Genomic DNA, 24,927 nt, shown 5'->3' with positions numbered 1-24,927 from the left:
TGTTCAAGGTCTATGCTACAAAACATCTGTGCACAAACAAATTAATAAGTACTTCAGTCTTTGTTTCCTCGCTTCATGGATAATCTACATTCATGCAGTTATAAATATAAATTGTTTCCAGAATTCATACATTTTTCTGATATCTTCCCATAAAAGTGGTGTTAAAAGAGTCCAACCAATCTTGCTTGCCTTATTGCTAACAGGCAGGGTGAATATGGTGTGAATCAGCTTAATCTATTGTCATTTTCAATGTGAAGCTGTTTAAAAGTAAAGTTTTGTCGAAGTTGGAGCCTGCTGTTAAAAAGGTTTTTGGATGCTTTAGAAAGCTCATGTGAACTTAAATAAAAGAGTGAATGATTCACACCATATTCACTCAGAAATCTCATTGTGCTATACATGCTTGTGTTGACAATATGGCCTTTTGTTTTGTGTGGATGGAAAGGGAAGTAAAATGGCAATGTCACAAAGTTGCCTGTCCATGTTGCATAACTACCAGTGATATTATAAGGTTTGAGTTATCTTCCACAGGAGAAAGCATAATAAATTACCTGTAATTCTCCTTGGCATTATCCAAGGTCCCAGATCTACCTGGTAGCAGAGCGTCAATATTTCTTTCCTTCTGTTGTGTCAGTAATAGGAAAACTCAGTATCCCTGGAAGAAAAGGCCCTGGAAAATGTAGTTCCAATGGACTCTGTTTTCATTTCTTTTTGTGTTGAAATCTTCTATTTTTTGGTGGTTATTTTCTGTTTTATTAACTTGTTTGATATATTGATGCTCTTATTAAGTTGCCTTCAGAGTTCCTGATGGACTGAATGGTGAGATAGAAATGTTTTAAATAAATCACTAAATGATGGGGGGTTGTTGTTGTTGTTGCTGCTGCTGCTGCTGCTGTTTAGTCGTGTCCGACTCTTCGTGACCCTATGGACCAGAGCACGCCAGTCTTCCACTGCCTCCCGCAGTTTGGTCAGACTCATGTTGGTAGCTTCGAGAACACTGTCCAATCATCTTGTCCTCTGTCGTCCCCTTCTCCTGGTCCCAACATTAGGGTCTTTTCCAGGGAATCCTCTCTTCTCATGAGGTGGCCAAAGTATTGGAGCCTCAGCTTCAGGATCTGTCCTTCCAGTGAGCACTCAGGGCTGATTTCCTTCAGAATGGATAGGTTTGATCTTCTTGCAGTCCATGGGACCCCCAAGAGTCTCCTGGGTGACAACATGGAAACAGTAGAAGTTCACTCACACAAGAAGTAGTGATGGCCACCAACTTGGGTGTCTTTAAAGCAGCATTTTACAAATTCATGAAGGATAAGGCTCTCAGTGACTACTAACCAGGATGGCTGTGTTTTGCCTCTGTTGTCAGAGACAATATGCCTCTGAATGTCAATTGCTTGGAACCACAGGAGACATGAGGGCTGTTGAACTCAGGTCCTGCTTTTGAGTTTCTCACAGGCATCTGGTTGTCCACCATGTGAACAGGATGCTGGACTAGATGGACCATGGGCCTGATCTAGCAGTTTCTTTTTATGTTCTTATGTTTTTTTGCCTATGGTGAGAGAGTAAAGGGGAATCCGGTAAACAAGGAACTATCTAGAGCAGGCATCCCCTAACTTGGCCCTCCAGCTGTTTTGGGACTACAATTCCCACCACCCCTGACACTGGTCCTGTTAGCTAGGGATGACGGGAGTTGTAGTCCCAAAACATCTGGAGGGCCGAGTTTGGGGGTGCCTGATCTGGAGCAGGGATCAGCAAACTTTTTCAGCAGAGGGCCGGTCCACTGTCCCTCAGACCTTGTGGGGGCCAGACTAGGTTTTTTGAGGGGGATTGATGCAAGAGCACCACAAGCGCAAAAGGGCTCTGGAGAGGGGCTGCTTAAAATGGCGGCCGCTCGAGCACTGCTGCTGCTGCTGCTGGCACCAACAAAGCCCAGCCCCCTTCCTCCTCTAGGCAGGGTGGGGAGAAGCCAGGAGGAGGGAGGGAGGGAGGGAGGAGGTGCTGCAGTGGGAGGGAGAGGGAAATGTGCACACTGGTGATCCACATAGAGATTCCCGGACCGTTCATGGGCTGGATCCAGAAGGCAAGTGGGCCTGATTCAGCCTGCAGACCTTAGTTTGCCAACCCATCTAGAATGAAAAGGGAAGGAACTGGTGCAATCTCACTCTGAACTACTCTCTGCTTGTTCTCTCTGGAGGCTTGTCCAGCTCTACATGTTGACAGATTGGGGATTGGTATACTCTCTTTATCTTCTCCACTTTCCCTGCCCTCATCTGAGAGGTAGATAGAAGAAAAGAGGCTGTCCATGTGCATACATTGGCAGAACCAAGTGGAGCTGCATGCCCCCATGAAGTCAGCCCTGTTTGCTTGAGGGTCAGGAATTGCCAGCAAGGGCTGGTGGTTTCAGGGCAACACTCTTTTACTTACCTCAAGCCCAATGAAGCTAGCACTTTAACTCACTTTTGTCTGTCTCCATTTCATCTCTCACTTCCATCATCTCTGTGTCTTGCTCACGTGCATTAACACACACTCTCTCCCCCTCTCCCTCTCTTTGCACTCTGACTGGCCCCACTCCTGTACGCAAAACAAACCCCTTTGTCCTTAATGCATGCACTGTTTATTGTGAGATTTCACTATCTCAAGCACAATAACGTACAGATAGATATAGCATTTCTGCTGCCATTGAAACTCAACAGTGATGGGCCAATGGCCTGTTGTAGTCCAAGGCAGCTTCATGTGTTCCACTAGACAGTAATAACAGTAAGAGGCACCCTTGGTCTGAATTCGGCTCAGCTTGCTTAAATACCACATAGTGGAATATTCTGATACTATATATATTGTAAACAGTTTTCCTCTGCAGTTGCATAAGCATGCTGGGCTTTGTAAGCCAAAAGACAGACCTTTGGCAATCAGGGTTGGTAAAGCCCTGCATACTAATTTCCCATGTCCAGGTCTATTGTAGCATTATTGTTGAAAGTTGTAATTGTTATTACAGTATTAGCTGTCAAACTGTGAATATTTATAGTGTAATGCCTCAAGGAACACATGTAAATGGAAGAATAGCTGGTTACTCTAAGCAAAAGAGACATGGCAGACACCTTTTATTGTAAGGGGATAAGTCTACCACCTGCCAAGCTGGCAGCATCATCTGGGATTCCAACGTGATATTGCCTGAAATGTTGCATCACTCCCTGGCAAATTTATTCTGAAACCAGCAGATTCTTCTGCTATTTGGAGTTGATAGCTAGGCATTGGGAGAGGGGCAGGGGGAGTTTCAATACTGCAGTCTTAACAGAACTAGAAAAGCTTTATCTGGGTGATTGTATTGACATGTGAGAAAATCAGCATTAATAGTTAGGTAAGAAGCCAGAAATTAAAATTCTGGAATACATGTACGGAACATGAAAACGGTGTGCCTCCACAATGATGAATAAAAGTGATGTGATAGGAAATGTGCTAAGAGTGTTGACTTATGCAACGCATATGGGGGTATGCAAGTATGCTACTATATATTTGGAGAACAATATATAAGGTCCAGTAAAGCTAAAATAAGCTAACTCTGCTTTAAATACATTTCTTTATTTTCTTTAATTTTATACCCTGCTTTCCTTTCAATGAAAAACAGCTAGTCAGCAGCTAATCAGTATAGGTGAGTCACAAGTAACTTTATTTGGATTGTTGCCATGCTCAACATTTGAATCTATGGTCAAATCCATTACGAAAGAGAGTGGCCATGTTCAAACACACAATCAGACATGCTTAAGCCCTGCTGGGTTGTGACCCATGTCAAGAAATACAGTATGTCTGCAGCTAAATGCATTGGGTCTCTTGGTGCTATCTTTTGTACAAACCCCCCCAACAAACCGCCTTTGCATGTGATTAACTGACAACAATTCTATATCATATTGATTATGGTTCAGCATTCCTGCTGGTCTACACTCAGTTCATCTTCGGATGTGTTATGTGTGGTTATGTGGAAGAGGACTTCCTTGGTCATAAGTTTTTCAGTGGGAACTCGCCAGAACTGAGTTCTGGCACCTCTCAGGCAGGCACCATTGCCATTGTAAGAGAATACAGGGAGATGTTTGTGGTGCACCTTTTTCTAGAAAAATGGCACTGACTAGTCCCAATGACTATACAGCACCTCCAGTATCAGAGTCAGTAGAGCTCTAAATGCAGTTGCTGGGGATCACAAGTGGGAGAGGAATAGTGCACTCGTGCCTGCTCATGGACTTCCCATAGGCTGCTGTGAGAACAGGATGCTGGGCTGAGCAGACCTTTGGTCTGATCCAGTAGGCCTCTTCTTGTGTTCTTATGTCCTTCCTGAAGGATACCCACCTTGATAGACTTTAGAGGGCAAATTATGGCCTGGTTGTTGGTAGGAGGCAAAAGAGGCCTACTGAATTAGATTATGGGGTCATTCAGTCCAGCATCTAGTTTTCCACATTGGCCAATGAATTACCTTCAGGAATCCCTCCACCCACAAGCAGATAATGGAAGTGATAGACCTTCCTCCAGCAACTACTCTTCAGTAGCAATAGCCAATGTTCAGTATTGATCAGCTGTTTGTTATTCTATGGGGAATGAGTGACTTGCCTTAGTGCCTCATACTTAGGCATAAAAGAACTACAAAAGTTTTCCAGAAATATAACAAGTGTTTTCCATAAGTATAATGAAGTATAACATACCTTGTTCTGATTTTCAGGCAAAGCCGGAAAAATGCAAGCTCTGTGTCTCAAGATTCTTGGGAGCAGAACTATCCTCCGGGCGAAGGTTTCCAAAGTGCAAAAGACAACCCGAGGTATTCCAGCTATCAGGGCTCCAGGAACGGCTACATGGGAGGCCATGGCTTCAACGCCCGGGTGATGCTTGAAACTCAAGAGCTGTTGCGTCAAGAGCAGAGGCGGAAAGAGCAGCAGCTGAAAAAAAAGACATCTTCTGAAGGGTCCAGCAACTATGACTCCTATAAGAAAGTTCAGGACCCAAATTATGCCACTCCCAAAGGTCCTTTCAGACATGATGTACCCCCTTCACCATCTCAGGTTGCCAGGCTAAACAGATTGCAAACGCCAGAAAAGGGAAGACCATTTTATTCTTGAGTCGAAGAAAAACGTCAACGTCCCATGCAATAAAGGAACATTTTCGTATGAAGAGACTTGTATTGGGGGGGTGGGGGTGGGGAGAGAAACTACTACTTCTTCTTTTTACAAAAAGGAGGTACTAAGGAATTCTTGTCTGCTTCAGTGCCTTTAGCAATATAGGCAAAGAATCAGAGGGCCTTATGTCTTTGCCATTGTGTCACAAGTGTTATATCATGGAAGGATTTTCCATCATTTGACAATCATACTCTAGGCAAGTGATGTGTCTTAGTTATCAAGTGTCCTAGCCCAGTTCTGTGCTATCAGTGTCTGCTTCACTACATTTTGCTGTCAGGTGTTAAATGCTTCAGTGAGGTCTGGTTCCAACATACATCATTAATTTGTTTTTAATTAAAAGATGCATTGCCATACCTTTGATTAAGGGAAAGGGGTACGTATCACTTGTAAGCAGTAAGGTTGAATGTTCACTCGTGATCTTTAGCCCTTGATGTTTTACAGTTGATAAATATTTAAATGTCTGTCTGCTGAAATGCTGTTTTTCTTTGACTTTACACGTTCACTCTTGAGTCCTATCAGAAAGCTTTATCCTCATTCCTAAGCAAAAAATGTTATGTTTCATATATCCTGGGGACCTTGTTGCATTTGTCTTATACCTTAACCATATATAGGTTATATTATCAGTGAAAACCTTGTAAGTTAACGTTGCCTAATAATAGTGGAGGGACATTGCTATTTCATGAAGCATGTAGAATGGTGGAGAGAAAAAATATCTCTCTGGTTTGGTTTAACAACTTTGGTGGGGATTTTTAATTATTATATTCCATTACAAAAAAATGAACCCCAGGAAGAATTATAAATTAAACATTGCCCAGTTACTCCATACATCATGATAATTTGATTTGTCCTTAATTTTTTGGGAGGGGGGGAACACAGGACAAAATAAAACAAAAATCTATTTTTGCATTTAAAATAGTTTTTTAAAAACCTGTTTTTGACAATTGTAAAGCCTTGTGGACAATTCGTGCTGTGCTTCCATGTTACTGTATTTTTACACATCAGTATCATGGTAAAGATCAACCATAAAGTGGATAATAAAAGAGAAATGGGAGGGGGCGTTGGTAAGCATTGTCATGAAAAGTTGTTGGTGTCCAAAAAATAACTGAAACAAAAAGATTGCTCCAGCAGAGTTTTTGTTAATGTGTATATTGGGTATATGAAATTTTCATTTGCAACAGCTGGTTTTGTGTTTGATGCTCTGAACTTTGATTGTGAAAGAGACATGTGTACACACACATAACTGGATTGCTAAAGTGCCTGCAAATCCTGATGTGAAAGCTCAGCATATCATGCGTAAATGAACAAAAAGAAGTATCAGTTATTGCTTGTGTATTGTTTGCCTTTTTATATATAAAAGACAAAACTCAGTCCATTTTACTTCTGCCTCAATCTTCTTTCAAGAATATATGTGACAATTCAGCACATGCTATATCTTTATGCCTGCTTGTTATTATTTTATGTTAATATACTCAAGTGTTAAAAATTTGCTACTAATGTAAGCACAAACATTGAATGACCATGACTCTTTTACGCAGAGACTTTACAACACTGTGTAAAATGGCACTCTCTGTAAATACAGAAATTTAGAATAAAAAGTCTGTTTTCATCTTGGTTTCAATATCCTTCTGAAGCTTTCACAAACTGTAGCCATCACTTGATTTTGAGAGAGAGAAAGAGATTTTCACAGATGTTGTTTTATAATGTTCCTAGTGGTTTTTGTTTCCCTTTCTTTAAAAAAAATTACAGGCATTTAACTTTTTCTTTTTTAAAAAAGAAAAGATTTGTGGGGCCCATTAGAGTTCCAAAACTGATTCTAAAAAAGAGAAAGTGGTTAATAAATGCTTTTAGTTACTTCTACCAGCTCTGTAATTTAAGAGTTTCCGTTCTAAGGCAGAACCACCATATTGGAGATCTCTCTCTCTCTCTCTCTCTCTCTCGGCAGGCTTGTGCAGCCTGAAGGCCTCGTGCAATGACATTTGGGGTTTCTGGGGGGAGACACTGTTTGAATCACAACCCAGCTAGGACAGTGTGGCGGCATCTTTTGTATGCATCGGTGTCTCTACATTTAATTGACAAATCTATAATCCCAGGCAGGTGCATGAATGAGGGCTCTGTGGTAGGAATGGATAGGCTTTTGGTGCCAGAGGACTGCTTGATCAACTCTACAGGGGGTCACAAGCCAGTGGTGGGTGTGGCCACCCACACTCTCACATAGACTCTTGTATGGACACGCAAGCGTACACACACAGAAGCACACAACCCTTCCTCATGAAGTGATTCATACAGCTCAGCTACAGAGGCATTATTGCCCTTGCTCTTCTCAGTGATTGATTCAACCATAGAATTGGAAGGGACCCTCAGGGTCATCTAATCCAACCCCCTGCGATGCTGGAATCTCAACTAAAGCATCCATGACACATGGTCATCCAACCTCTGTTTAAAAACCTCCAAGGAAGGAGAGTCCATCACCTTCTGATGGAGTCCATTCCACTGTTAAACAGCTCTTGCTGTCAGAGCTTCCTGGTGTTTAGTTGGAATCTCCATTCTTGTAACTCAAATCCATTGGTTCAGGACCTACACTCCAGAGCAGGAGAAAACAAGTTTGCCCCATCTTCCATGTGACAGCCCTTTAGATATTTGAAGATGGCTATGGTATCTCCTCTCAGTCTCTTCTGTTCCAGGCTAAACATGACCATACAGTAGTATGTGTGAAAAGGTTCTGGGGGCCGTGGTAGACCACAAGCTTAACACGAGTCAGGAGTGTGATGCAGTAGCAAAAACAAAACAAAACAACGAATGCAATTGTAGGCTGCATCAACAGGTCAAGGGAAGTAATAGTCCCACTCAATTCTGCTTTAGTCAGACCACACCTGGAATACGTGTCCATTTCTGGGTACAATTTAAGAAGGATGTTGGCAAGCTGGAAGGTGTGCAGAAGAGGGCAACCAAGATGCTAAAGGATGTGGAAACCAAGTCCTATGAGGAATGGTTGAGGGCGTTGGGTACATTTCCCCCCCCTGCTCTCCTATGAGTGTTGGACCTGTAGCAATGGATTCAAGTCACAAACAAATTGCATAATTGCAAAGGACACAAATCTCTGCAAAGGATGGGTACTAGTAGGTAGGCTGACCTTCCAGTAGCACCGTGGACCACGCAGTGTCCATTATTTCTGCCAAAAAAGAGAAGGAAAGAAAAGGAAGATAACGACAGCAGAAGTACCAGAATTTTTTTTTCTCCCTGGTGTTTGTTCAGCCTCCCCCCCCCCCCCCGAGTTTATGATTCTCCTCCTAATGCATAGTATTGGCACAAAGGGGATCAAAATGGGGTGGGGGAGAAGAGAGAACATCTGCTTAAAACAGATTGTACAATGCCAGTAATGTTCTGTTTTCCCCATTAACAATATTCAAGCTATTTTTCTCCTTTTTGCATTCCTTGTTCACACAGCATCTCCTTTTGAGCAATCCTGCAGTGAAAATCAGTGCTAATCCTCTATTTGCATGACATCACAGCCAGTTGCCATGGCAATCATGTCAGCTTATGTATTCTGACTATACTCCAGGTTCAAGGGAAGGGATGGAGGAGAGAAAGACTGCAAGGTGGATTTTGATTCATAATCTGAAGCTGATGCAGCAAGTAGGTTCTATTTTAGATGCAAATGCAAGAGAGAAGTGAACTCATAATTTTGCCCTCTGCACATCTAATGACCCAGCACCAATCAGCAAGCCGTAAAAAATCAGGTAACATGATATCGGCAGAATTTGCACTTCTAAGTGTGTGTAGATTGGACTAAGGTCCTTTCCAAAATCAAATCACTTATGCAGTGCAGTACAAAATGTGGGATGGAAAATCAGAAAGCCCTGATTGAAAAGGAAGTATTGCAGAGATTGGCACTATCCGGTGAAAGATTTTTAGCATTTGCCATTGTTAAGAAAGTTTCTTATAAGAAAGTCAGATGGTCCCTTAGATCAATAACTTTCTGCTAAGGGAGAATTTGGCTATTTCCCTCCCAGCTTCATCATCATCCTGTGTTCTTGCCAAAGATCACATTTCTCACGCTAACTATTTTCAATCCCAGAGGAGCGTGTAATAATGAGAGGGAGCCACTTTTCATACAAAACTGTCTTTTGTTCTGATTAACAGGTCTGCATACAAAAGCTAATGGTAATTGCGCAAGGGAAAGAAGATCCGGAGATATGATATAGAGGAAATACAGCTACAGCTTTGACAGATTTAGGCTTCTTGTCTTCATATGCTATAACGGTTTAGTGTGGGCATCCGTTCAGACCTCCAGAATGCAATCATCCCACTTGGCTCCTCAGCTGCTCTAAGCCCACTGCACATTGGCCATCTCTGACTCTTCCGACCAACCCTATCTTCTTTCTCTTAAGTTATAAGCCTCCCAGCATTGGCTGTGTCGCCTCTGAGTTCTGGAGCAGACCTATTATCACAATGGTAGCTTCTGCAACTACAAGCCATATGGGATATAGCGGCTCGCATGGTACAGCACACAGTATAAATGTTAAATAGTTAAAATGGACTCATACTCCTTCCTAAGAATCTATTAATATGTGTCACATCTGCTACAGCGTGATTGCCATTTCCGTTAATTTTAGTTTCTATTCCACAGCCTGTAACCAGGAACTATGTGGGCTAAGAAGATCACATGGTAAGCTCCCATGCCAATTCTTCCTGAAAGGCGGCCATATGGGCCACATCTGCCCTGGTTTCCTATTGCTGTCAATATTACCAGGGCAGAATGGGACCTAATGGGAGTAATGACAACACCACACTGACATGTGTGAATTGGGTCAAGGGCTGGTCCCAGACATGCACAAAACAGGAAGAATGGAGAGCTTGCATAGGAGAGCTTGTGTCTTTGCTTATTTCACCGCATTCTTCAACCTTGGGTCCATAGATGTTGTAGGACTTCAACTCTCATCATCCCTGAAAAGTTAGTTGGCTGGGGCTGAAGGCAGTTGGGAGTCTAACAATGACTGGGGACCCAAGGTTGAAGAGGTCTGCATAGCAACAAAGGTGGAATCTACACTATATACATAATAGTAAATAGTGCAACAAAGGTGGCATCTACACACATATAATCTGAAAATGCTTTTTAAAAAAGTGTTTCAAAAAAATACATTGACTTTTCCATAAGGCTCACCATCGCCATCTAGTGTCACATTGTATGTTGCACTTAAAACACACTTGCAGCTGCGTAAAGGTAAAGGTAAAGGTAAAGGGACCCCTGACCATTAGGTCCAGTCGTGACCTACTCTGGGGTTGCATTTGGTTTTGAAATTAACAGCACAATTAACAGCTCATCTTGCTTTACTGGCCGAGGGAGCCGGCGTACAGCTTCCGGGTCATGTAGCCAGTATGACTAAGCCACTTCTGGTGAACCAGAGCAGTGCACGGAAACACCGTTTACCTTCCCGCCAGACGTGCTTTTGAACTGCTAGGTTGGCAGGAGCTGGGACCGAGCAACGGGAGCTCACCCCGTTGTGGGGATTTGAACCACCGGCCTTCTGATTGGCAAGCCCTAGGCTCTGTGGTTTAACCCACAGCGCCACCCGATTCCAAAGTCTCTTCGACTCATACCCTTGAAATCAATCTGCTCTTTTGAAGAACCAGCTATGCCACTTTGTGAAAAGTGTCCCCAATGAGTTCACAAATGCACATTCTCTGCTTTGCGTTTCCTGACAATTCAACTGACATGTTTGTGAGTGTCGGGTGATGTGCATGTACTGGTTTTCATGTCAAACACCACAGCAGCCTCAACACAACTGGAGTCAAGATTCTTAAAGAGAATCTTTAGTAGTTACATAAGATGCACTCTATAAGGTGAAACTAGATTGAAGAAGAGTCCTGCCTGGAGATGTGAATGAGCGTCTGTCAAGAGGATTGTCTCTGCTGGCTCAGCTGGAACCCTATCGCTCCCAAGTTGTCTGCAGACCCATTGTAGTGTCTTGTATCAAAACAATTCCTTAATGCTATTCAAAGTTTCATGGAGAGGTTTTTATTAATGTACTCCTGGGCTGTATTTCCATTAAAACATGTTTCCCCAATTGCTGTAAGTCCTCTCTGGAAATGAGACATTAAACTCAATTGAGCTATTTTATGGTGCCAATATTTTAACATACATCTTTGAGGACCCTGCCACAATAAACAATTAAAATGGCCAGCTGCCCAGCATTATGCAAACTCGTAGTGCAATCGCCATTTATTATTGGCAACTATAGCTGCAACAAGTATCTGACATAGTGCAAAGATATATTTTTGGGCCAAGTTACAAACTTAGATCTATAGTTAGGAAGACAATGTTTGGTTGATGTCTGGCTGCCATTCATTTTGTTTACTGCGGAGTTAGTGGCATATTGTTTCTCTTTGCTGCCTTTGTTGGGATGAGCTGCTAGGGGAAGAGAGGAAGTAGGAAAAAGCCCTTGGCCAGACAAGGAGACAAATTAGCTCCGTTGGCTGAGCTCAGGATACCCTTGAGTAAAGCAAGGCTTTGAACTCTTCTTCTGGAGAAATCAAAGTAAATTTAGTGTTTAGATGGCCTGGCTTGCAAAGCTTTGTTTTCAAAACTTCTCATAATTTTATTTGCTGTGCTTTGATATATCCTCATTTCATTCTCAAAAGTCTGGCTTACTGGATGGATGCCCAGCACACAATAATGTAATACACAGCACATATAATATGTGCATGTCTCACAAGTCCAGGATCAGAGATGATTGACTGTGCTTGTTTAGGATTACGGGTCACAGATGATCATGCACACAACATAGTTGGATGACAAATAGTAGAAGACACATGTCTGAGTGGTTTTTGAACAACCTCAAATGGTATGTGCTCTCCTTGTCTTCTGGCCTCCTTAATTAGCAATAATGAACCTTTGGCTCTGATGGGATTTGAAGCCCAACAAACAGAGAGCCACAGGTTCCCTTCTCTGTCACAATAATTTTTGTATTTCCTCCTTAGCCCCATTCTGCCTGCCTCATCCTCATCTCACTGGTGAAACATTTCTGGAAACTTTCAGGGGGGGGGGGACAGACACATGACATATGTTCCTTTCCTTTCCTGGATATATAATCAGCCTCATCCTATGGTCTTTGAAAAACAACAACAATACATTAAATATAACAAGAACCCCTCATTCCATTTGCTGTATTGCTGCATGTGCTAATATATATTCTCTGTCTAGCCTTTTCTTTCTCTAGACTTCTAAAAGGTTAAAATAGAATACCAGTACCCAGTGAAAATATTTTCTGCCACTGTACGATTGTTGTCCCATGCTATGCCAAATATACAAAATACAAAAGGACAGTCAGTTTCAAGAGGAAACAACAACAAAAGCCCAACTGGCATGCTCTGGTCCATGGGGTCACGAAGAGTCGGACACAACTAAACGACTAAACAACAACAACAAGCAGTGCCAGTCCTCCAGCTGTTCCTCCCAAGTCTCCCCTTTCAGCCATTCCCCTCTGTTGGAGAATAGAACTGGGTGGTCTGCCCTGGACCTGTAAATCTGGTCTCAGGCACAGTGGAGGGTAGTAGTGGTAAACACCAGTAGGCTTTGGTATGTGGATTGGAAAGAAGCTGCGGTCATGTCCTTGACCTCAGGAAACAAAACATATTGGGCTGTTGCCCAAAGAACCCAAAATATCCATGTAGAAATAAGAAACTAGCTGCTTCTGTCACAAGTTTCACTTGCATCCAGCCCATTATTTCTACTTAACAAATTAAGTTATGATCTGTCGAAGAATGACATTACAGATCGCTTCAGTGCTCACATACATAGTTTCTGGGGTGGTGGTATTCTGAAAATAAAATAGCAGTGATATGATAAGTGGCTATTGTTGTTTTGATGCTTTGAAATGAAACTGGCCAGAACTGCATTTGAAATGATATTTTGCAGAACTATAAAATGCTTCCTTTCCAAAAAAAAAAAAAAAAAAGTTACCGGTACTTGAGTGTGTGTGTTGATTTGCTTTGCAGGGTTTTTCTATCCACTTGAAGAGCATGCCCCTCTGCACCTATGGAATTTCTCTTCTAAATGTACAGAACATTATTGGATCGAATCACATCTCTAAGAAAGGAAGGAGAGAGGTGTGTGTCTGTGTTTAATGCCCCTTGCCATTGCTGCACCTATATTTGGGAACGTGTCGGGACTGTGTAAAAGCCTGAGGAACTTGAAAATTTGCACATCTGGTTAAGTACTGCTTAGTGGGACAGGTTATTAATTATACTGAGGAGCAGCACACTTTTGCAGCTGGAAATGGCTCAGCCTAACATGTTCCATTATGTTGCCCTGAACCAAAGAATTTAGGACAAAAGCAAGAAGTTTTGCAATACACCCTAGCACCATATAACTGATCTGGGCCTCACACCAAATGTTTATCTGATGAGCTTTGAGCTACAGGGACAGAGACTGAAGGATTAGGAAGGTGTGAGATCTTACACTGTACATTTTGTGGCTATAGTTCCTCACACCTAGACTTTAATCTCAGTTCAACTACCCTGTTGTCTCCATATGTTTTTATAAGCATTTGCAAGTTGGCCAGACTCCACCTTCCACTGAAGAGATGCCTATCTTTCTGCTGAATCCCAGAGGGAGTGGAGGAAGAGTCCTTGTCCACAGAGACCTGTCCCAGACTCCTATTGACTTCAATGGATTGGAATCCAAAACCAGCAAAGGAAATGGATTCACACTGTCACTTTAATGTTGACGAATTGCCTAAGGAAATGCTTTTCCAAGGCACTTAGCCTTTCTCCTCAGCCATTGGGTAGGAAGGAGGTGGGCATGGGGGGGCGGAATCTACATTTGCAAGAGTTCCCTTTCATGCTCTTAACCAAACTGCAGTCTACATTAATTTCACTTCATCTCTGATTGGTTGTTGCTGATTTGGTTAATCGTATGGATTCTTCTAACGATTGAAAGTGCAATTGAGGTTGATCGCAACTCCCCCATGAAAGATCACAGCCCTTGCTATATTCATGGTTGCTATAGTATTGTGTTCAAGCCCAAGGGACATTCTAGAAAAGTGCTATATTTTGTCAAATTTTCTGGGCAAAGTGGAGCATTACTAGAGACAGTGTCTGGCTCCTTCTGTGAGGGAGGAGAGGGGCACACACAAAGGAAAACATTGATGTTTCCCCATGCAAACATCAAACATGTGTGGAATGTCCATTGGAAGCAGGAATGTCGTCCATTGGCCACACCCCCAAATATCAATGTGCCTGATACATGCTGATGAAAATGTACCCAGCTCCTCTTTACAGTTTGGATCTCTGTTTGGCCCATGGATCCTGACTGCATAGTCAAAAAAATTATTTTGCTTGGGAGAAAGGCTGTAGCTCAGTGAGAGGATATCTGCCTTGCATGCAGAAGCAGAGCTGGGAGAGACCCTTGGCTGATAACCTGGAAAGCCACTGCCAGTTACCTCAGGCAAGACGCAGCAAGATGCCCCAAGAGCCTGACTCACTATATAAAACCTCTTTCTAGGTTGCACACACACCATCCATTTTAGAGCACCCCAAAGAATCCTGGGAACTGTAGTTTACCCCTCAGAGTTGCAATCTCAAGCACTCTTAATAAACTACAGTTCCCAGGATTCTTGGGGTATGCAAGTGTGCTTTAAATGGATGGTGTGTACCTTTCTCCTTAATACTGTACGCATAGCTGCTGGAGGAACACAGCCATCGTGCACGTAAGCATTAAAGAAGAGGCTAGCAGCTATGATCCGGCTTCTTCCCCACTTGTTCTGTGGTAGTCCAGTCACACTACATATGAATTAAGGCATATATGTTTCTCACGGAAGGGAAGAATCACATGAATTGCAGTAGCAATGGCCCCCAGGGGGAAGCATGGCTGTGTGAGGAGTGGATGGATTTTGGGACAACACACCTCAGGTAAGAGTTATATACCGGTAAGTGCTGCAATGGCTGAGCAGGGGAGTGCTACTATGGGGAAGAGCTTTTTGGAACATATACAGAGTAAAGTTTAAACTGGCCCAGTGATAAGAGGCCATTCTCATCCGTTACATGTTTTTGATCCAAAGTCAGCTGGACTTTGACCAAACCCTTTCTTGGCTTGCTCGCTCCAGATTTCTTCATATCAAAATGTATATTGGCCACAATCCAACAAGGAGTTTGTCTTGCCTAGGCCTGTAGATTTCAGATGAGTGCATTTACATTCTGTGCTGGAAAACAGTCACAACATTATGTTGACTGGATTGTCATATTACCTGTTTCTACCTTTCTTAACTTTTGGCTTGGCTGCTATCTACTTAAGGAGCCTCATGGGTTAGAACTGGCAACCTCTGGCTTCATGTGAAGCTGCCACACATGAATCTAAAGTTGGAGCAGCTTTTGAGGCAGTAAAGTATCCTCTAGCTTTGGACTGACCCTGCCTGACAGGGAAGGCTATAAAGGGCTTCCTGTTTGGGCTGAGGCTGGAGCTGAGACGCAGGAGTGCCCAAGCCATTTTGCTGCCTGAGGCAAAGGACAGGATGGTGTGTTCCCCATTCTTTGCACCACAACTGACTAGACCGGGAGTTGAAAATTCAGCCCTAGTTGTCAAACAGAGTCCTCTACCGCACTTTAGGGTGGAAGGTAGCTTGGGGGATGCAGGGCACAGTGGCGTTCCTAGTCCAGTTGGTACCTGGGGCGGCACCTGTGCATAAACGCCGGATCCAGCGCGTGTGCAGTCAGCACGGGACGCCGTTGGCATGCGGCAGCTCCAAGGGGCGCCGCTCGCGCACGACAACCCTTTACGAGGTGCTGCTCTCGCGTGGCACCCCATAACGGGCCACAGTGCGTGAGCAGTGCCCCTTGGAGCCACCGCACGCCAGCGTCGCACTGCATGATGCCGGATCCAGCGTGTGCGCAGTCAGCACGGGGTCATGGTGACATCACCCTGACCCCATGCTGACTGCACACCTGACCCCATGCTGACCGCACACCCCATGCTGACTGCACCCATGCTGACTGCACACACACTGGTGTCTAGCAGCTCCAAGGGGCGCCGCTCACGCACGGTGGCCTGCTGACGCCCTTCCCTGGCCCGCCCTCGCCCAGGAACATGCAAAGTGTGCGCCAAGCAACATCGGGGCCTCTTTATGATGGCAGTCGCGGCAGCGGCGGCTGTCATAGGTGGTGCCGCACCCCCATAGCCCCCCCTTGCTACGCCCCTGGCAGGGCAGACCACATGGCACACATTTCTGGGCACTTTCCACCCCTCAGAATTGGCTGTCTGAGGCAGCTGCCCCACTCTGTCTCATGGAAGAGCTGGCCCTGCTAAGAAACAACGGTCTCTGTGACCCTACACAAGCAGGGAGAGTGAGGTTGAGGGCTCTGACCTCCATCTCCTGGTGCCACGTGAGTGCAAAGATCTGAAGCAGGGAGCCACCTCTATTCACTGGGGGAGACAGGTGCAGTGCTTCTATATTAACTCTAGAGCTTTTTATTTGGTAGGGTGCTAGTTCCACAATGTTCAGAACTACACCAATCCACCTTTCTTTGGATTGTCATGCTGAACTCTAACAAGCTGATCTAGTTTTGAGATATAATAGAGGCTAATTGCAGATAAACCTTATCCCTGGTACCCATCAGGGAAACACCAGTCACCCCAGCTTCTGAGTAAAATATCACTCACTCTTGTATTCTGCTAGTTCTTTGCCTGGTGTGCCATTCAGTGTCTATAGGTTTTTTTTCCCCAATTAAAAAAAAAATATGCGAAAGAAAACTACACAGGGTAGGTCTCTGAAATAATTTGTATTCGACAACTCTGTTCTGTAGTTTTTTTAAAAAAAAAGAAAAGAAAGAAAGAAAGAAGGGCAATGCTTTTGTGAGCAGACCGTGTACAGAATTTTGCAACTGCTCACTGGTGGTTTTCAAAGTCACTTGGCATGCATAATTTTCTCATCTTTATGCAGAATTTCCCCACATTTTTGTTGACTAAAATATTACTCATCTAATTTCCTATTTAAAAAACTCATTTCCAGCACCGCGGCGTTGAAAGGTGCTACCAAGCATTTAGCCTTCAATTTGCATACAACAAATCCTGTAATCTGATGGGGGCTTTCACACAAGGATGGCTGCAAGCAATTACATGGGCAAAGAATTTTTTTTTCCAGCCGAGGTTCTGCCCTGCGTTAATTTCATCTGCTGAACCCCCATTGAGATTTCTTCTATTGTTAAATTGCTTATTGATGTGGATTTATAAGGGGAGGGGGATAAAGTTTGCACCATACTGGGGTATTGATATTTTCTAAGGTACTGGTATTATTATTTACTTGTTTATTTATATATCACCTGTCGTGCAGGCATCTCAAGGAAGGGGGTGTAACACTTTCATGAAATATAATACAATAATGTAATGTAGCACAATAACAATTAAAATACAGTAAAATAATCAATAAGCCAGAGAGTAAATAATATCATTGAAATCCTATAATGGCCACCATGAGAAGCCAACAAAAGTCATAGTAGCTTTTAAAAAAGGGAAGGCGCACCAGGACTGCATTACTTCTGCAATGCTTGTATTTTCTATATTACATGTATATATGATTTAATATTGCAATTTGGGGTTGGGGGGTGGGGGGTGGAAATAGGTTTATTAGTAAAGGGCAAAGTGATTGGCTTGGAATAATTCACTTCATTTAACACTCATTGACAGAGTAACAGCGAACATTCTTCCTATGAAGTGTCATGAAGGAACAGAGGATAATTCCGGCATTACAACTCCAATAAATTGGTTTCGTGGTGGTATGTATTCCAATACTGCACTGAGCTCGTACAAACAATAAGGCTCGCATAGCAAACTATGTTGTCTTTGCCCCAAACTATTTTAGAAATTGTCGTTATGACATAGTATTCATGCCTGCTATTTTCCAAATGTGGAACACGAACACACACACACGTGGGGAAACAATAGTGGGATTATGGTACCATATATTATACAGTCATACCTCGGTTTAAGTACGCTTCGGTTTGAGTACTTTCAGTTTAAGTACTCTGCGGACCGTCTGGAATGGATTAATCCACTTTCCATTACTTTCAATGGGAAAGTTCGCTTCAGGTTAAGAACAGACTTCCGGAACCAATTGTGTACTTAAACCGAGGTCCCACTGTAGTGACAAACCTGTTGAACTAAACTAAATATTGTAAGTATTTCCCCCCAGATAAAATTATTTTGTTTCACACATTTGCACCCTACCCATCTCTCCTAATGGTTGTATGGTTGTTATATGGCAGCTGCCCCACCACCCCATAAAGCCCCACAAGGCTCTGGGGTGAGGAAAGATTTAGGACTGCTCCCTTAACTTGAAATGGAGTGGCTTGCTGAAGACAACCACTGAGTTTCATAGCTAAGGTAAGATTTGATCCAGTTGAACTTCAAAGTATTGAGCCTACAAAAAAGCTCTGGAATTAGAAATAATTCCAGAGCTAGCCTTATTAAATATCTTCCAGGATAACATTGCACACACACATGGCAAGGAACTCATAAGTCACTTACTCTCAGCAGCAATAAATATCGTAACTAGACACTGGAAGGACCTATTGGGAGTGAACATAGATCACTGGTAACAAAATGTATGGGAAACTGCCCTACTACAAAGTTAACCAACAAACTTAAATTAGCACAGGGACAAGCAAAGGAGGCCCTCTTCACCCCAGTGTGGTTCCCCTTTATCACATACACAGCACAATCGGACAAATACCTATCTCCTCCCACAACAGCATATGAATCAATATGGCTAACCTGACCCAACAACTTACCTCCCCACCACACATATACAAACAAGCCACACTGCAACCAACTGAATGCAATCAACCAAGCTCTAGAGTAGACCCCCTAACTTCTCTCAATAGTTTCCTTCTCATGAGCTGTAATTAGATCTAATCAACCTAGCATAGAAAAAAGACCACACGTTTGGAAAGTTAAAAATGGTTTGCTTACAAACTCTCCAAAGGTCAGATTCATGTGCTTTTCCATATAGCATTCAGAAAACACAGGCAGTACATCCTGGCTTAGTTTCAATGGTTTAAAGTGCCAAAATTATTGGCACAGGAACACAACAATGGCTTCTAAAAGCCATGCAGCTAATTTGCAGCAACCAGCTTAGCCTCTTCACACACTGAGCTTCTCTGGTAGAAGGGGAACAAAGTCTTGATTACCCTAGTCCCTCCCAATCTGAGCTAGGCCTGGCAGGACAGCTTAATCTATGGCTTTAACCCCTTCATGTGTTAATTAGACTTAAACGTGTTGGTTATATGAGGCTGGCTATCCCACAATTTGCTCTGGAGAAAACATCAAAAATAGAAGAGAAGAACTAAGTTGAGCATGGAAGTAATCTGTCACACAGTGTTAGGGGATCCTTGCTGGAAAGAGTTTGTAACCCTTGGAATAAGGAACAAATCTGTAACTCGGAGTTGTCTTCTAATTTAATCAGAATGTGTTGCTTGTTTGTTTCATTCTAAAATGAAACTTTCCATCCCCAACATTCCGTGCCTGTCTTTGTGAAATATGATCAGTCTTTCTCAACCTAGGCCTTATTTTGCCTTTCCTGGAGTTTTCTATACTGCTGGCACCACTGCCATCACAAAGCAATATTGTCCGACAAGTGAGTTTACATCCCTTCCCCCAACTTATCATTCTTCCTCCATTTTTTGTGATTTCAATTCCATTTAACCCAGAGACCCACATATTTCCAAAATATTTAAGACAGCGCAAAAGGGTTGCTAGTAACAGTGCAGTCAACAACCAAAAGTCTGTTTTCGTATCTGTATTTTTTGCCCCAGTCAGATTCCCACTTTTTATTTTCAAAAGGATGCACTTGGTATGAGTGCAATCAGAATCTGTGACATGTCAGAGCAGGCAGTAATCTCTGGCTGCTACATTTTTCAATAGTCTTCAGTTCCGAGCTGCTTTTAACCCAAATTTTCTCCCTTCATGCAACTTACGGGTTTTTTTCTTCTTCTTTCTTTTTAAGTGCTCAGCTACTGAGATAATGTGCATGGGATAGTAATACCTGCCGTGATATTGGTGTATTTATAAGCACCTTTCTCTGACACAATGGTACATGGTGTATCTCATTCCAGATGACACAAAAGGGATTATATTTTTAGCTCTCAACTAGTGCGAAGCCTGGTCCAGAGCCAATGTAACTATGGCAGGGGGCCTGCCCTGCTGCAGTGAACATGCACAGCAGCCACAATTGCTGCAGAAGTGCTGGCTAGCTGGCAAATTGTATTTTCCTAGAGACAAAATATTGGCGTGCTGCAATATTTCTGCAAGAGAAGTGTTTCGTTGGGGGGAAAGTTTTCTGGTTCTCCCAGCAACAATTGCATACTGCTTGTGCACAGTGATTTCTTCAAGAAGCTCCTTATTTGGGAGCTGGAAACAGAGACAAATTTTTGCTGTGTGCAGGATCCAAAGCTGTGACTAATGGAGAAGACTAAGTGGGTGTTAATGCTGTGAGGCCTTCCATCCTATGCTCAGGTTGTATATATGTGTAAATAAAACCATATATCCAAAAGACACAAGAGTTTCCACTGATCTTCATTGCAAGGAAACTGAACCCTGGGTAAGCATAGGTACCCCTGGAGTCTCTTCCTGCTCTGAGATAGTGGTGGCATGTTAGATATACATACATACATACATACATACATACATACATACATACATACATACATACATGATAGATGATAGATGATAGATGATAGATGATAGATGATAGATGATAGATGATAGATGATAGATGATAGATGATAGATGATAGATGATAGATGATAGATGATAGATAGATAGATAGATAGATAGATAGATAGATAGATAGATAGACTACACACTAGATCAGGCATTCCCAAACTTGGCCCTCCAGCTGTGTTTTGGGACAACAACTCCCATCATCCCTAGCTAACAGGACCAGTGGTCAGGGATGATGAGAATTGTAGTCCCAAAACAGCTGGAGAGCCGAGTTTGGGGGTGCCTGCACTAGATATAACATACTCACATACATATTGGAGCTGTTCTGGTACTTAATACTGCAGACTACCTAGCAAAGTGTTAAAGATAACTGAAGGATGAAGAAACAAACAAACTGCAGATCTCAATTATCATATCATTTAAACTAAATGGAAAGGCAGGAAACTTCTTAAAGAGGAGACAGCGGACCTCCTTGCTAATCCAAATCCCACTCCTGGCAAATTTTACATGCTTTCAAAAATCCACAAGGCCAACAACCCTGGACATCCCATTGTCTCAGGGCATGGGTAGGCAAACTAAGGATTTGGCCCAATCGCCTTCTAAATCCGGCCTGTGGACAGTCCAGGAATCAACGTGTTTTTACATGAGTAAAATGTGTGCTTTTATTTAAAATGCATCTCTGGGTTATTTGTGGGGCATAGGAATTTGTGTCCCCCCCCCCAAAAAAAAATAGTCTGGCCCACCACAAGGTCTGAGGGACAGTGGACCAGCCCCCTGCTGAAAAGGTTTGCTGGCCCTTGTCTCATGGTAACAACAAAGCTACATTCTTATGGAACTGGAGGACATTGTTTGGCACCTGTGCTTGGATGCTACAGTCCTTCAGAAACATTTGGAGGGGTGAAATCACTTCAGTTCCCCCCCCCAGATCCCCCCCCCCAGATCATATCCATATTTCTATCTGAGCTAGCAAAACTGATGTGGGAACTTCCAATGTGGTCCAACTTCATGTTACTAGAGCAAAATGGGATCCAGCTATGGGACAGTCTGGGATGTCATGTGAGGGCTCTAAAGACCGTTGTGGTCTGAGACTTCCATCACTGATAATTCCACAGCTCTCTTAGATTTTATGTCCTAATTTTAAATCATGTCAACCATTGGGCCACACCCACACCCTAATTCAGTCTTCATTCTCCTGTAGTTTAACTTTCAGCTCTATTCTGTGGAATCACCTAAGCTAGAAACAAGAACATGTGCCAGGTGAGCTGAGCCACCAGCGCTACAGTTTGGGGCATCTTCTAGGGCACAAAGTATTTTCAATCTCTTCCATGACTACACTCAGCCATGACTACACTCAGCCAGGTTGGCCATTGGCCCTACTTGCTCAGTTCTCTGGTAACCATGCAAAGTTTAACACACAGTAATCCTATATTCACAGCTCCGCCTTGCTTATCCACGCATTAAGTGTCCATCTCCTCAGTACCAGTCTAGCTGTCCTCTTTACTCCTTCTGTCAAAGCAGAAAGCAGCCTGTTGAGCTGCGGCTATTTGCAGATTGTCTACTGAAATTTTTAATTGCCCAGTTTGTTCTGCGGAAAGGAACAGGCTGTGAGGAACTACAGTTCAATTAGCGAACAATAATCCTGTAGGCACTTTCCAGTCCTTTCTTCTTTTTCTTTTCTTTTAACAAAGCTTTTAAAACATGGATTTAGTCTAGATCAACTTTTCCCAATCTGATGCCTTCCAGATGTTTTGTGCTACATCTACCACCAGCTCAAACAAGCATGGTCAATATTCAGGCATGATGGGAGATGTGGAGGGGGTTACCAGGGTGGGGAAGGCTGTTCGTTGCATGTCATTCCCCACAGATAGCAATGGGGTTTGTATGAATCATGAGAACCTTTCCTACACAGATTTAAATCACATCTAATTTTATGCTGGATTCACCTCCTCATTTCTGAAAGCATAGGAGCAGTTTAATCTTGAGACTCCAGCATCTTCTATAGAACCCAGATAATCCAGTTCAACGCTTGCAAAATGTGAACAAATCAGAGGTTAAATTGAACGAAGATGTCACTGTTATTTGTTCAACTTTAGTCATGAAGTTATAACTCTTAAAGGAGCAGGAATCTTCTTTGAGCCAGGAAAAAGCACTTAAGTCTAAAGTACATACAAACATCACAGGTTCCTCTAGCCCAGCATCCTGTTTCTCAGATGCATCTGGCAGACACTTGAAACAAACCATGAAAGCCACAATCCTTCCCCACATTGTCCCATCTGCTTTACATGCAATTCTTTTTTCAGCATTCAGAGTGCTACAAGCTGCTGTGCTGAAATATAAAATATACTTAAGACAACTGAGAAAACATCAAAACACACACACACACACACACACACACACCCCTTAGCTGCCAAGTATCCCATTTTTTTGTGGGAAACCCTTGGATTTTAATCAGTTTCTCGCTGTTCTCCCGAATGGAGAAAAATCCCGGAAATCCCTCGGATTTCCTACCTGCCAGGGAGCCTCCATTTTGGGTTCTGCTCTGCCCATGTGTGGGCACTGTAAATAGGGCAGAGCAGCACTGGAAGTCGCTTCTACGCATGCCCGGTGGCCATCTTGGTGGTGGCCGCATGGCGGCAGCCATCAACTAAGATGGCTGCCGCCATGCGGCCACCACCAAGATGGCCACTGGGCATGCGTAGAAGCCACTTCCAGTGCCACTCTGCCCTATTTCCGGTGCCCACACATGGGCAGAGCGGCCCCGGAAGTTGCTTCTACACAACTTCCGGTGCCACGCCACTGCTGATCCCACATTTTTCAGCGGGAGACTTGGCAGGTATGACACACACACACACACACACACAGAGAGAGAGAGAGAGAGAGAGAGAGAGAGAGAGAGAGAGAGAGAGAGAGAGAGAGAGAGAGAGAGGAATGTGAATGGTTCAATTCAGAACTTTTTCTCCCCAGCCAGAACTCAGCTGGGCACCATTGCCATTATAAGAGATCAAGGTGAGTTCTGGCACCTCTCTTTCTAGAAAAATAGCACTGGTTCAATTTACTTTCCCCAACAAGTGTGATCTTTAACTTTCAAGGCTCAAAGAGTCTAAAAAGTTGAAAAAAACACATAAGAGAATGAACTTGAAGATAAACTAGAAATCTACTCGAAAATGAAATTATTCAAGTTCAGTTAACTCAGCAGTTTTTGGTTGCAGTTCAGATATTTTCAAACTAATTCAGTGTATTCAGGCATGTAGCAAGGGAGGGGCGTAGGGGGCGGGCCGCCCCTAGCTCCAGTCTGGTGGGGGCAGCGCGCGGGGCAGTGCCGCCAGCCCCTGGCCCGTCCCTCGCCTCCTCCAGCCATGCGCACCACCGTCGCCATCGCCAGCCAAGCGCGCCGCCGTGGATGGACTGTGCATGTGCGGACATGCGCAGTCTGTCCTGGCACATGCGTTGTGACGCATGTCATGATGCATGTGCCAGGACGGACTGCGTATGTGCTGCCCCGGGCAGCCAAGCGGCACCGTTCGCCACTGAGTGTATTTGGTTAATCCAAACTAGTTCATTCCAGGGCCTGACCAATCCTCCATGAAACTGTCGACAGTAGAACAGTGCAAACCAAATCCTGGCTGAAATGCTACTCAAACAGCAAGCACATTTCTCAACGGCAGGTACAAAAAGAATGTCTTTGGGAACACCCTAAAAGCGCTGCCTGTACCACCGTATTTAGCAATCTGTTGATGTTTGCACAGGCTCTTCAGAGGGAGTATAAATCAGCTGTACATTCATTTTTCCTACAGTGGGTCTATAATAAGTAAAAGAAGCTCTGTTTTACAAAGTAATATTTTGCAGGCTATTAATCAGTGATATGAGCTATAGTCCTAATGATCTGATAATTCTTAATGCTACATTAATTTAGTATAAGATAATGAAACACTGTCACCTTGAATGTGCTATCTCCCCATTATGAGCTTTATCTCCTAATCCCCATTTAATAGAGGCATTCTCTGATGCTTTTGTATTAGGAAGAAAAGTACTGATTGAAGATCTCTTCAAAGACAGAGTTTCACCATAATTTAT

At 43.3% G+C, this 24,927-nt stretch overlaps 1 protein-coding gene across 4 annotated transcripts in view; it reads left to right on the top strand.

Annotated features, from left to right (window-relative positions):
* The window catches only part of PARD3 (par-3 family cell polarity regulator), a 568,363-nt gene extending 562,805 nt beyond the window's left edge, over positions 1-5,558 (top strand). For all 4 annotated transcript variants that reach the window (XM_035129016.2, XM_035129014.2, XM_035129013.2 and 1 more), the window contains one exon: positions 4,694-5,558. In XM_035129016.2, coding sequence (XP_034984907.1) covers positions 4,694-5,087 — 394 coding nt within the window. In that variant the 3' untranslated portion in view covers positions 5,088-5,558. The remainder of the gene's footprint in view (positions 1-4,693) is intronic.
* The last annotated feature ends 19,369 nt before the right edge of the window (positions 5,559-24,927 follow it).

The sequence above is a fragment of the Zootoca vivipara genome, chromosome 12 (assembly GCF_963506605.1).
Source record: "Zootoca vivipara chromosome 12, rZooViv1.1, whole genome shotgun sequence".
Classification (NCBI taxonomy): domain Eukaryota; kingdom Metazoa; phylum Chordata; class Lepidosauria; order Squamata; family Lacertidae; genus Zootoca; species Zootoca vivipara.
This window is presented reverse-complemented; position numbering and strand designations above follow the sequence as displayed.